The 13,489-nt window shown below is 46.5% G+C and overlaps 1 protein-coding gene across 1 annotated transcript in view; it reads right to left on the bottom strand.

The window, feature by feature from the left end:
* Positions 1 to 12,431, bottom strand: part of CCDC12 (coiled-coil domain containing 12) — a 22,630-nt gene extending 10,199 nt beyond the window's left edge. The window contains exons 1-3 of the mRNA XM_087917125.1: positions 12,339 to 12,431; positions 3,068 to 3,204; positions 1,725 to 1,760 (exon numbers count right to left, since the gene is read on the bottom strand). Of these exons, the coding sequence (XP_087773251.1) occupies positions 1,725 to 1,760; positions 3,068 to 3,204; positions 12,339 to 12,431 (266 nt within the window). The remainder of the gene's footprint in view (positions 1 to 1,724; positions 1,761 to 3,067; positions 3,205 to 12,338) is intronic.
* Between the last annotated feature and the right edge of the window lie 1,058 nt (positions 12,432 to 13,489).

Raw genomic sequence — 13,489 nt, 5'->3', positions numbered from 1 at the left:
GGATCAGGCCGCGCTGCGCCCGGTTCGCGATCTCCAGGCCCGGCGTTTCCGGGCCAGTGAAGCCGGGGAAAAGTCGGATTCGCTTAACGGTGGTGCGATTCACTTAACAACCGCACAAGCAGCTTAACGGATCCTGCAGTTGTAAAATCGTGTGCGGCTCACTTAACAACCGCCCTGCCTAGCAAGAGGAATTCTGCTCCCCACTTGAGGTCGTACTCTCATCACCCTAGGCCACTGTCCCCCGTTGGCTTCCAACTAGCAGCGGGGGGATTCACTTAACAACGGCAGTCACTGGCTAGAGACCCAGGCAAAAGGTTGTAAAAACTGGGCCATGTCATGTTGAACGATCACTAAACAGTTATAAGTAGAGGACTACCTGTATGCAATTGTGTGTAGAAAAAGAAAACAAAACAAAAAGAAAACAAGATAAAAAATAAGAACAAATGAAAAGTATAAAAATAAACACACAGACACACACACACACAAAACAGACACAAATTCAATAATGAAGTTGTGGGTGCCCCAACGCTGGAAGTTTTTAAGAAGAGATTGGATAAGCGTTTGTCTGAAATGGTGTAGGGTTTCCTGCCTAGGCAGGGGGTTGGACTAGAAGACCTCCATGGACCCTTCCAACTCTTCTATTCTATTCTATTCTATTCTGATAAATATATTTCAAGGAAACGAATTTCCTCCCCTTGCAAAACAGGCCGACAGATTATGAATATCTACAACTCTGTTTACCCAACCAAGCATCTATCCGCCATATATATAAAAACCACCAACAGAGTTATGCAGGCAAAGCCAAGGAGCAGTGTCAAACTTCAAAGTCTGTTGTTATTCAAGACTGTGTAGCTTTTGTTTTGAGGGGGACTGCTATTTTTTCTCTCCAATGTACACTGTGTGTATATCTGTGTGTGTGTGTGTGTTGTGTCTGTGCGCTTCTGCAGCCGTCTTGGTTCAGCACTCCACAAAGGTCCCAGGTTGCCTTCCTAAATTAATGGTCCACCCCATGGACCTTGATTCCTAATAATTATTATAATAAATAAAATTCATAAATTTCCCAGGAAAGTAGGCAGGAAGAGCACAGGTGGGGGCCTTTGGTGGAGAGGTTGGTCAGGAGAAAGGGGGGAAGGAAGGAAGGAAAGAAAGAAGAGAAGGGAAAGGGAAGGGAAGGGAAGGGAAAGGAAGGAAAGAAGGAAGGAAGGGAAGGGAAGGAAGGGAAGGAAGGAAGGAAGGAAGGAAGGAAGGAAGGAAGGAGCGAGCCCCTGACTCAATGAGAAGGAAGGGACTTTTCAAAGATAATTTTGTCAAAAATTTCAATTTTAATCGGGTGTTTTTAAATGCAATTGAGACTTGCCAAGAGATTCAAGCTGACCCTCTGAGAAGGGCTTTTTAAAGATAATTTTTTAAAAATAAAAAACATTTTTAAATTTGTGTTTTTTAAACATAACTGAGACTTGCAAAATACAGGATGGGATTCGACGAGAAGGAAGGGACTGTTTTAAAATATACATATTTTAATTTTTTTAAAAAAGTTTCAGTTGGGTGTTTTCAAACACAAAAGGAGACTTGCCAAGATACGGTTGCTAGGGCTTATCTCTATAAACTATGTCCTGGTGCAGTCGAACTTTCCTGGTCTGTTTTTTCTCCCTGCCCCACCCCACCCCCCTGTGTCCCCCCTGCCCAACCCCACCCCGTGACGAGGAGAATAACCAGAGACTCACTTGTGCTTGGGGGCTCTTCCTCCTCCTGGCTGTTGACTTTAGTAGCTTCACCTGCGGCGCCTCACCCTGTTTTGCTGGGGAGGGAGGAAGGAAGGAAGGAAGGAAGGAGAGAGAGAGAGAGAGAGAGAGAGGAAAAGAAAGAAGAGAATTAACAGGATATGGGTACTCCTCGACTTATGACCACACTGGAGCCCCAAAGATCTGATGCTAAGTGTGTGTGTGGGGGTGTTAAGGGATTTTTGGCCCGTTTGACAACCGATCTCACTGCAGTCGTTAAGTTAGTAACATGGTCATTAAGGGAATATGGCTTCCCCACTAAATATCATCAGAAAGGCGCAAAAGGGGATCACGTCAGCCCCTGGACACTGCAACTGTCATAAATACCTGTGACAGCGTTGGAAGGGTCTTTGGAGATCACCTAGTCCAACCTCCTGATCGATCAATCGACTGTATCTATCTATCTATCTATCTATCTATCTATCTATCTATCTATCTATCTATCTATCTATTTTTCTCTTTCCTTTCTTCTTCCATACTCCTACTTTACCTTCCTTCCTTCCTTTTCTCTTCCTCCCACTTTCCCTTCTCCTTCCTTCCTTCCTTCCTTCCTTCTTCTCTTCCTCCTACTTTCTCTTTCTCTTTCCTTCCTTCCTTCCTTCCTTCCTTCCTTCCTTCCTTCCTTCCTTCCTTCTTCTCTTCCTCCCACCTTCCCTTCTCTCTTCTTCCTTCCTTCCTTCCTTCCTTCCTTCCGTCCATCTTCTCTTCCTCCCGCCTTCCCTTCTCTCTTCTTCTTCCTTCCTTCCTTCCTTCTTCTCCCTCCTTCCTTCCCTTCCTCCCTCCCTTCCTCTGACTGGCCTCTCCAGAGGGGCCCCCCCTGTCCCCTTAATGCTTAATGAGAAGAGGGGCCTCTCCTGCACACCCATAAACACCCCCCCACCCTTGCAATCCGATCCTCCCTTCCCCCCTGTCATTTTCAGGGTCAGAGATAAGGGAAGGGAGGAAGGGCCGCCTGGTCAGACCTTACCAGGTTATCGGGAGGGGAGGTAGCCCCTCACTTTGGGAGGGGGGCAGCAGGGCTGGAGAGAACAGGGAGGCTGTCCCATTCCTCCCCCATCCAAGGACAAGAAAGCAATTATGGGCAGCCTTTCATTTGCAAACCGTTCGTTTAGTGACGGGCATTATCATGGCAAAACTGGCGTGTCTCCGGGTTTCACGCCCTTCCACCAAGCGAAGTCAAGGGGGAAGCCAGATTCACTTAACGACCGCGTAACTAACTCAACCACTGCGGCGACTCACTTAACAACGGTGTCAAGAAAGGTGGCAAAAACGGGAGCAAAACTCACTTAACAGCCATCTCGGTTAGGCAGGGAAATTTGGAGCTCAACTGTGGGTCGTTAAGCCGAGGACTGCTTGTGGCCCCTGTACGGACCGGAAATACTTGCCAAATTGTTTTTTGGCAAGACTCTTTGATTTTCAAGCACTGCGAAAAGACAAGAGGGACCTTTTGAATTACACAAACCATTCTGCATTTAGAATGGTGTGTGTTTGTCTGTGTGTATAAACTTTCTGAGGACAACCTGAACGGATATCACAAGGAACAATCCCTCCGAGGCGAGCCAAGACGCAACTCAAAAAACGGAGGAAATTCGAGGGCTTCCTATCACTTTTGTGTTAAAAGCGCACCGGCGGAGGGCCCCTTGGTGGGCGTCCGTTTCCTGCCTTTTCACCCCTGTTGCCAGCGTGAACTCGGCTCGGGAGCGTGCCAATTGCTGGGCTCCTCCAGGAAATAAAAATAAAACCACCATTCCTAACAGCAAAATTCTTTGCAGACTGGCAAAGTTCACCTGCAGGCCTGGTCCTTGTGGGTGCGGGCGCGCTTTTGCACACGTTAATTAAAACGTTACAGTTTGGGTGCAAAGAAAGATCCGTATGTGATTTTATTTTTTCCTGCAGTTGATCATCATTTTCTCCAATTGATCATCATTCATCATTTTTCCAAGCAGGGAAAAAGTTTGCTCGCTTGGCTCCGAACTTTAAAAATGACAACTATCAGGCATCTACCAATACAAGCAGCGCTCGACTTAGGACCACAATGGAGGCCAACATTTCTGTCACTAACCGAGGAAGCTGTTAGGTGAGCTTGGCACCGTTTTACGATCTTTCTCGGAATCGTTAAGCCAACCACTGCAGCCGTTCAGTTCGGTACATGGTTGTTAAGCGAATCTGGGCTTCCCCCATCGGCTTTTGCTTGTCAGGGTGGCGCAAAAGGGAATCACGACATGAGCCCCACGACATAGCGACCGTCATAAATATGAGTCAGTTGCCAAGGGGCCAAATTTTGATCACGTGGATGCTGCAACGGTTAAGTGTGAAAAACAGCCGTATGTCCCTTTTCCCCAGGGCCGTTGCAACTTCGAATGGCCACTGAATGAACTGTTGTAAGTCAAGGACTACTTACAAAAACCAAAAGGTTAAATTTTAAGGGGGCAAAAACAGATCCGCTGTTAGGTAGGTGGAACGTGGCTCTGCGTGCCATTAACTCTGCTAGCCCTTGTAAACTGTCCTGTGCTTAAAGCTACTGGTTTTTGCTCTGGGTTTATGCGCAATTAATCCTCCCTTCACTTAGTTATTTATACCGAGGCTCCGGCTGGCGCCAACCAGTTTAAAAATATAACTGAAAGTTTTCAAGGCTTGTCAGATCTTCTGGGCCAAACCCAAAACCTTTCTCCACCTTTTGCTGAGAGCGAAACGGAACAGAAGGTGGTTTTGGAAATAAAGGAAGTGGGACGGTTACAACAGAGGTGGTTCAATCCTGGCCAAGCTGGATCGCTTCGGTCAACGACCCCGAGGTGTAAAATTAGAGAGACACCTTGGAAAAGTGTGTGCAAACCCATTGGGAGGGGGGTTATGTTTTGTTGTCACAAGGAACCAGGGAGGGAAATTAAGGTGCCTCTAGGCTCACATTCTCCATACAGAAGTATATTTTGTAAATAAATCGTTTCATTGCTAGCCTGATTTTTTCCCCCCTCTATTCGAAGCGTTGAATTAGGAGGAGACAGGAGTCACAGCTGAGGAAGAGCAGAAATCTAGCATCTGCAAGGCATCAGGCTAGAAACTAGGGCGCTGCGAGTTCTAGTCCTGCTTTAGGTATGCAACCTGACTGGGTCGCTTTGGGCCAGTCACCAGGAGACGGTGAGTTCTAGACCCACCTTAGACATGAGAGCCGGCTGGGTAGTTTTGGGCCAGTCACCGGGAGAAGGTGGTGAGTTCTAGTCCCATACTAGACACGAACACCAACTGGGTGAGTTTGGGTCAATCACCAGGAGACGGTGGTTCTAGTCCCACATTAGACATGAAAACAATCATCAAAGGACAGTGAGTTCTAATCCCACCTTAGGCAGGAAAAATCGCTGGGTCTTCCTCCCTCTCAGCCCAAACCCAACTCACAGTGGTGGCGTTGTGGGGAAAACCGGAGGAAGAAGGAACATTAGGTAATATTTTGTAAGGCGGGATAAACCATAGCTGGAGGTTTTCAAGAAGAATTTGGGGTCTATCTATCCAGGATGGTACAAAGTGTCTTGCTTCAGCAGGGGTCTAGACTAGATAACCTCCAAGGTCCCTTCCAATTCTATTATTCCACGATTCTACCAGGAAAAAGGAAAAAAAGGGATAGATTGTTAATGAGATTTGAAATCAAGTTTAGATTTTTCTCTCCTGTGCATTTTCTGGGACAAATATACCTGGATGTCCCTCGCTAGACTAAACGAGAGCTTTTAGGGACTTTTTGTGACTCTGCACAACGAACCACAAGCACACCTGGCCACCAGCCCGGTCCACTGAGATGGGAGTTTCCCATCAGGGTGAAGAATGTGCAAATTCCTTCGGCTGGCTATGGTCAAGGTTCTCCGATTCCAAAGGTGTCAGAACTATAATTCCCAGGACCCCAGAGCCTGCTGGAGGCAGGACGGTGGGGGCTGCGGCCTTAAAACATGAACGATTAGTCCTCAACGTACATCAGTTCATTTAGTGGCTACTCAAAGCTACAACAGCCCTGAAAAAGAAGTAATCGCAGCATCACCCATGGTTACGTGATCAGAATTCAGATGCTTGGCGACTGGCTTGTTTTTAATGACGGTTGCAGTGTCCCTGGTGCGTGTGTGTGAGTGTGTGCATGTATGTGTGTGTGTGTGTGTGTCACGTGATCCCCTTTTGTGAGCGTCTGACGAGCCAAGTCAATGGGAAAGCTGGATTCACCTGCGACTAACTTAAGAACTACAGGGATTCACTTAACAACTGTGGCAAGGAAGGTTATCAAATGGGATTTCACAACCGCCTCACTTAGTGAGAGAAATTTTGTGCTCAATTCCCCTGGTAAGTCAAGGACTACCTGTGGAAGGTATCAGGCTGGGGGAAAGTGATGTAGATTAGTGCGTGCGTGTGTGTGTGTATGTGTGAGAGAGAGAGAGACACACATGTCTGAAAAGAGGATAAAGCCTAACTTTAATCTAATCTCATCCAATTAGACAAAATTGGATTTCAAAGGAGCTCTTATCGTATCTCACAGCCAAGGTTTCCAACCTGGACTAATTCGAGACGTGGGACCTCCAACTCCCGGGATCCCCGGCCATATGGGAAGCCCAGGCCCACTGCCTACCCCTCCCTCCTCTGGAAGTTGTTTAGTTAGGCATTGTGCACCAGCATAATAATAATAACCCCTTTCCACTGTTCCTGCCCCCTTCGGATTTAATTTGTGGCTTTGAGTCACGGGTGGTCCTTGACTTACCAACACCGCTGAGCCCAACATTTCTGTTGCAAAGCGAGACAGTTGTTACGTCAGTCTCACCCCACAGACTTGCGACCTATTTTTGTCAGGGAATCCAACCAGTTGTTCAGTTAGTCCCACGGTTGTGAACTGAATCTTGGTTTCCCCATCGACTGTGGTGATCGGAAAGTTACCAAAGGGGGATAACATACGGCACTGCGATCTCATAATGCTGCAAATCGTAAGTGTGAGGACTGGTTGTAATTAGTGCCACTGTAACATCAGGAAGCCACTAAATGAGTGGTTGTAAGTTGAGGATTGCCTGTGATCCAAGGTAAATATTCAATACCCGGGGAAGAGCTGTCTTGAAGATTTATATCCTGATTGGAATTCAGGCCAGTAGTTTATACTTGACTTCAGAATGGATTTATTTAATGATTTATATCCCGCCTTTGTTATTTTTACAAACAAAGAACATCAGCCGCATATCCGACTCATCTTCCATTTCTTGTTTTCCCTAAAACAAAAGCCCTCTGCAGCAGGTTGGGCTGAGACAGAGGGACTGACCCAAAGCAACCCAGCTGGCCTTCAAACTTAAGTGGGACCAGAACTCACTTTCTCCTGGAGATGGGCCCAAAGTCACTCAGCCAGCTTTCACACCTAACAGGGGCCTTGAACTCACCCACGTTCCTACTTAAGCTCGGTGCTTTAACCACTAGATCAAACCAGCTCTCTCAGTTTTAAAGATAAATTTACCCAGCGGAAGCAGCCACTGAATTCAGAGGATACCGTCTTGAAAACGTCCAACAATTTTCAAAGGTTTGCACACGGGCATTTTCTGCTAGGTAAAATCCAAGCATCTGCATAAACTTTTCTGAAAATAACAACTGAAACTTGACTAGGAATTGCCCAGGACTGTGGAACCAGTCACCAAAATATGTCAACTTCAGCCTAGGTATATTTATAACCCAGGCTATTTTGAGAGACGTATTAATATTTTTGAAAAAAGTCCAAAAGTTCCATTCCCCCTTTTTTTCAAGCAACGTTTTCAACCAATATGAGTCACAAGAAGGATGTGCTAAAACAGCCAGGGTCAAAAGCAGAAAATCAAGAGACAGAGGAAAAAGGAGATCACAGGTGGTCTTCGACTTACAAGGAGTTCCTTTAGTGACCGTTCAAACTTACAATAGCATTGAAAAATGGGCTTTTTCACACTTACAGCATGCCCAGGATCACGGGATCGAAACTTACGTGCTTGACAAATGAATCACGGTTACGACGGTTGTAGTGTCCCCGGGGACCACTTGACCACCCCATTTTTGTGACCTTCTGACAAGCCAAGTCAACGGGGAAGCCAGATTCCCTTCACAACCTTGTGACTGAATGAACAACTGCAGTGATCTACTTACCAAATGTGGCAAGGCTTTAAAACTGGGTAAAACCCACTTAAAGACTGTCATGTCATTTAGCAATGGAAAGTTTACGGCTTACGACCACAGCTCAAACTGTGGTCGTAAGTCAAGAACTACCCGCCCACACCAAGAAACAGAAGGGTTAGCAGGTGTTCTAATCTAAACTCCCATGTTGTTGCCAGCCACAATTTCCAGAGGCTTCAGGTCAGACAGAGACGGATTTTGTAACACCAGATTTTATGGTGACAGGGTGAGTGGGTGGAGGAGGCAGCCTGCAGTCAAGAGGAAAATCACGCACCCTTTCATGGGATTGCCTGTGTACCTCTCTCTGTGAAAAGGAGGAACCCACGCTGGGGCTTGTTGTGAGCTTAGCTCACTTCCACAAGATCACAAGGTTTCCAGGACTGGCGGTTTAAAACAAATGAGCCTGTTTTGTTTTGCAGCAAAAGGGAAAATAAGGCTGTTGCTGTGATGGGGAAAATATTAAGGTGATTCCACTTCCTAACTGATAGATAACAGGACTTCCAAACTGTGGTTGAAGAAAAAGAGAGAGGCAGTTTGGTCTAGTGGTTAAAAGGCAGCGGGATAAAAAGTGGGAGACGGTGAGTTGTAACCCCGCCTTACACCCAAAAGACGGCTGGGTAACTTTGGGCCAATCACCAGGAAATGGGGAGTTCTAGCTCTGATTTAGGCCTGAAAGCCAAACGGGTGACGTCAGGCCAATCACTAGGAGACGGGGAATTCTAGTCCCACCTTAGACCTGAAACCCGTCTAGGTGACTTTGGGCCACTTCCTCTCTCTCAGCCCAACTCTCCTTACAGCAGGGGTCTCAAACACAATTTACCTGGGGGCCGCTGGAGGCAGAGTCTGGGCCGCATAATATTATACTTTATATTATAATTTATATTTATATTATACACTAATATTATACTTTCATATCACGGTGGGGGCCAGAGGATATCGTCCTGCGGGCCGCGAGAATGAGACCTCTGCCTTACAGGATTGCTAGGGGGGGGAAAATAGGAGGAGGAAAATTCGTTGGATATGTCCTTTGCCTTGAGCTATTTGCAAAAATAGCAAAGGCTGGTTACAAATGAACATTCACTTATTTATTTAGCGTATGGCAAACGCATGGGCTTATAGCAGTTCAAGTGTTAACGTCCCGTCCACCCAGCCGTTCAAGGACTGGATGGCCTATGTTGGAAAAAAAAAATCAGACTATTGGGACGATGGAGTAAGCGCTGGATGGACATCCAGAAACTAAGGGGATCGATCAGCCTCTACCCTCAGAATATCAGCCCTAGGGCTGGTCTACTCCACAGCTGAATACTGACCTCCCCGTTTGGCTTAATAGCTGCCACGCTAGCAAGACCGATGGCATAAAATCTACTCCTTCTTGCTGGCTCCCCGTCTTGAGTCACATAGTACCCCACCCCAGCTCTACAAAGGCAGAAAGCCTCAGTGAAGGAGCACCACAGAATTATGAGGAACCCACTTCTTCCTGTGCACGCTCATCTTCCTCCTCTATCAATGGGCAGGCTTAAATCCAGGAAGCCCCCCTCTGGTGCTCGCTCGACAGCTGCGCCACAACTTTGACATCAACACAGTGGAAAGCCCAGACACAGGCAGTTACGGAGATGACCCCACACACAAAAAGCGCCACGTTTTGCTCTGACTCGTCAGCATGGCTCTGCTCTGAACAGGATCCGAACCCAACATGGTGTCTTTGTTTAAGTGGGGTCTTGTCTCTACCCTCAGTGTGACTGCGGCGCTCCTCGACAAAATATCCATCACGAATAAATAAAACAAGAAAAACGGATACGTGTTCAATTATCGAGAATCCATCTTGCCTCAAGAGAGAGTCTTTATAGGTAGTCTTCAACTTACTATTTATTTAGCGACCATTTGAAGTTACAGCAGAACTGAGAAAAATGACTTATGACCAGTCCTCACACTTACAACTGTCGCTGCATTCCTGTAGTCACGTGATCAAAATTCAGACATTTGGCAACCGGTTGATATTTAGTTTCCGGGGGTGATCCCGCCTTTGTCACCTTCTGACAAGCCGAGTCAAGGGGGAAGCCAGATTTCCTTAACAACCAATTTATTAACAACTGCAGTGATCTGGTTAACAAACAAAAAAAGGAGGGGGGTATGTGTTAAAAATGGATGTGACTCATTTAAGAATTGCTTCTCTTAACAATGGAAATTCTTGACTCAATTGTGGTTATAAGATGAGGACTACCTGTATTTAAAGTGCATGATGAATCTTCAACCCATCTGAAGATCCAAACTGCACTCGGTTCAAAGATACAGGGGGAAATTTCACAGAGATTCAAAATTTATTTGCACCAATGTTGTTCCAGCCATTGTTTGTTGTGTGCATGAATCAGTTTTTGTCTTTTCATAAAAAAGAAAGTTGCTAAGTTTCAAGGATAAACCAGCATGTTCCACCCTCTCATGCGCATCTGGAGGCCGGAATGCTATAAATTATCCATGTTAAGTGTAAACAGATCCTTCAGGCTCACCTGTCAAAATAAACCACCTTCCCTGCCATTCATGGTTTAACAGTTTGCCTAGTAAAGTTTTGGGTCGATTTCAGGAAACGCAAACAGAGTGGGGATGGTAGATTGTTCAGGGCATGAATGTCAACAAAAGGTTTGACGACTGACAAATTGTGTTGCAATGCCATAAAAGGAAACCACATTCCTTTAGGTGTTCCAGTCTGACATTCGGTCACAAAACGAAAGACAGACAGGGGCTTGCATCATGACAGGTAGTCCTCACTTAGTGAGCATTCCAAGTTACAACCACAAATGAGCCCAACATTTCAATTGCTGAGTGAGACCATGAATTCTGCTCCATTTTCCTTTCTTGCCACAGTTGTTAAATGAATCACTGCCATTATTAAGTAACATGGTTGTTATTCCGGTTTCTCCACTGATTTTGTCGTCAGAAGGTGACAAAGTTGATCACATGACATCTCTGCGACTGTCATAACTATGAGTCGGTTGCCAAGCATGTGAACTTTGATTTATGTGACCACATGGGGACGCTGCAACAGTCGTAAGTGTGAAGAACAGTCATAAGCTGCTTTTTTCAGTGCTATTGTGACTTTGGTCACTAAATTACAGATTACAGATAATCAGAGTTGGAAGGGACCTTGTAGGTCATCTAGTCCAACCCCCTGCCCAAGCGGGAGCACCTATACATTTCTGACAGAGGGCAGTCCAATCTCTTCTTGAAAGCCTCCAATGATGGCGCTCCCACAACTTCCGAGGGCAACTTCTGTTCCATGGGTTGATTGTTCTCACTGTTAGAAAGTTTCTCCTTATTTCCAGGTTAAATCTCTCTTTGTTCAGTTTCCATCCATTATTCCTTGTCTGGCCTGTCTGGCCCTCCTCCCTGTGAACAGTTATGAGCTGAGGACTACCCGTAAAGTAGACAAAGTATTTCAGAGTCGAAATAATAATGCAGTTCTTGACTTATAACCACAATTGAGTCCAAAATTTCTGACGCTAAGCAAGACAATTGTGCCCCATTTTTACGACCTTTCTTACCCTAGTTGTTAAGTGATTCACGGCAGTTGTTAAGTAACACGATCGTTAATCTGGCTTCCTCATTGGCTTTGCCCATCAGAAGGTTTCAACTGTGACCGTTGTAAATACGAGTCGGTTTCCAAGTAGTTGAATTTTGATCAAGTGACCAGGGGGATGCAGCCACTGTCGAAAGTCACCCTTTCAGCGTCATAGCTTTGGATGATCACTGAATGAACTGTTGCTAAATCGAGGACTACCTGCTTCTGGCCAAAAACATATCATTACAGACCACTGTATTTGTTTAACGACTGCGGCGCGTTAGCTTAACATTAATATCACTGCAAAAATAAGTGGCTTGGGGATTCTGGGAGTTGAAGTCCACCCACTTTAAGGTGATGGAAGTTTAAAAAAAACCTTTTAGCTTAACTGCAGGTATTCCTCAATTTACAACCACAAGAGGGACCAGGGTTTCTGTTGCTAAGCCAGACGGTTGCTAAGCGAATCATGCCTCCTTTCACAAATTGGGCTGTGGTTGTTAAGCGAATCACTGCAGCCATTAAGTGAAAAACACCTAATAATACAAGAACACCCACAACCTAAAGGGAGAGCTCGCTGCTAGCCATCACAGTACAGGCAAGGGGTCGATGGGTTTTGTAGTCCCCAACCTCGGGCCCGGTATCGCTTTCCCGGTCCGAAGAGAATGCAAATGGCGGGCATAGCACAAGGAACGCGGGGTGGCGACCCTGCCACGGGGATGGGCTTTGTAGTCCCCGTTTGACAATACGCATGCGCGAGTGGCGTCGCAGTGACGTCACTAGAGAGCCAGTTCCCGCTTCGGGCCTTCCTCTTCAGACCGGGCGAGCCTCCACAGCCGCTTCCCGACCGTCCGAGCCAGCCTTACCTTTCTGTCCGCCCCGGTACGTTCCCTCAACGCCTTCAGTCGCTCCCTTCGCCGCAGCGCCTCTTCCTGCAAACCGCCGGCCTCGGTCGCCATCTTCGGGCCTACTGCGCACGCGCGTCGGAGGAACACACGCGCGTGCTGGCCGCTCCGAACGAGAGCAGAGTCGCCGATCGATGACGCCAGGGGCGGCCAGCCGAGCGTCGAGCTCATCGCTCCAGGCGTGAAAGTTTGCAGGTTCAGAATGAGTCGTTGGAAGAGTCCTGTGAGCATATGCAGAGTGCAGGAAGGCTGTAGAATGGGTTATAGCTGCGGAACAGTGACTAAGACTCGATGTTTCTTTACAGCTTGGCCAGTTTAAGATGGGTGCACTTCAATTCCCAGAATTCCCCAGCCAGCCATACTGGCTGGGGGATTGTGGGAGTTGAAGTCCATCCATTTTAAAGCTGCCAATTGTGAAAGACACCGTTCTAATTGTCTTACCAGGAACACCTTAGGATTTCCCCCTACTTCCATGCCATGTACAGATAGTCCTTGACTTACAACCGTCTGTTTAGGGACCATTCAAAGTTATACCAGCACTGAAAAAAGTAAACTATGATCTTTTTTCACACAACCGTTGCAGCCGCTCTACGTGAGTAAAATTTGGAGGCTTGGCAATTGGCTCTTATTTACGACTACTGCAGTGTCCCAGGGTCACGCGATCCCCTTTTGCGACCTTCCTACTAGCAAACGTCAGTGGAAAAGCCAGATTCACTTAACAACCGATGTATTCGCTTAACCACCATGGGGGGGAAAAAAAAGGTTAAAAATTGAGCGTGACTCATTTCCACAACTGCCTCGTTTAGCAACAGAAAATCCTTCAATTGTGGTCCTAAGTGAAATCCGTGTTAAATCTTGAACCCGCTTCAAAATGCAAAATACATTTAGTTCAAATGAGTCAAATTTGTGCAACAACCGTGTTACTAACTTCAAAGCTGCCGTGATTCACTTAACCGAGGTAAGAAAGGCCGTAAAGTGGGGCAAAACCTGGTTAATAAGTATCTTGGTTTAGCGATGGAAACTTTGGGCTCAGTTGTGGCCGTCAATTGAGAACACCGGCATTTCTACATGTCTTCCTTGACGTTTCAATTCCCTTCTCAGGAAAGCCTGCA

Source organism: Pseudonaja textilis, chromosome Z (assembly GCF_049901715.1).
Source record: "Pseudonaja textilis isolate UNSWEBS1 chromosome Z, rPseTex1.2, whole genome shotgun sequence".
In the NCBI taxonomy this organism is placed as follows: Eukaryota; Metazoa; Chordata; class Lepidosauria; order Squamata; family Elapidae; genus Pseudonaja; species Pseudonaja textilis.
This window is presented reverse-complemented; position numbering and strand designations above follow the sequence as displayed.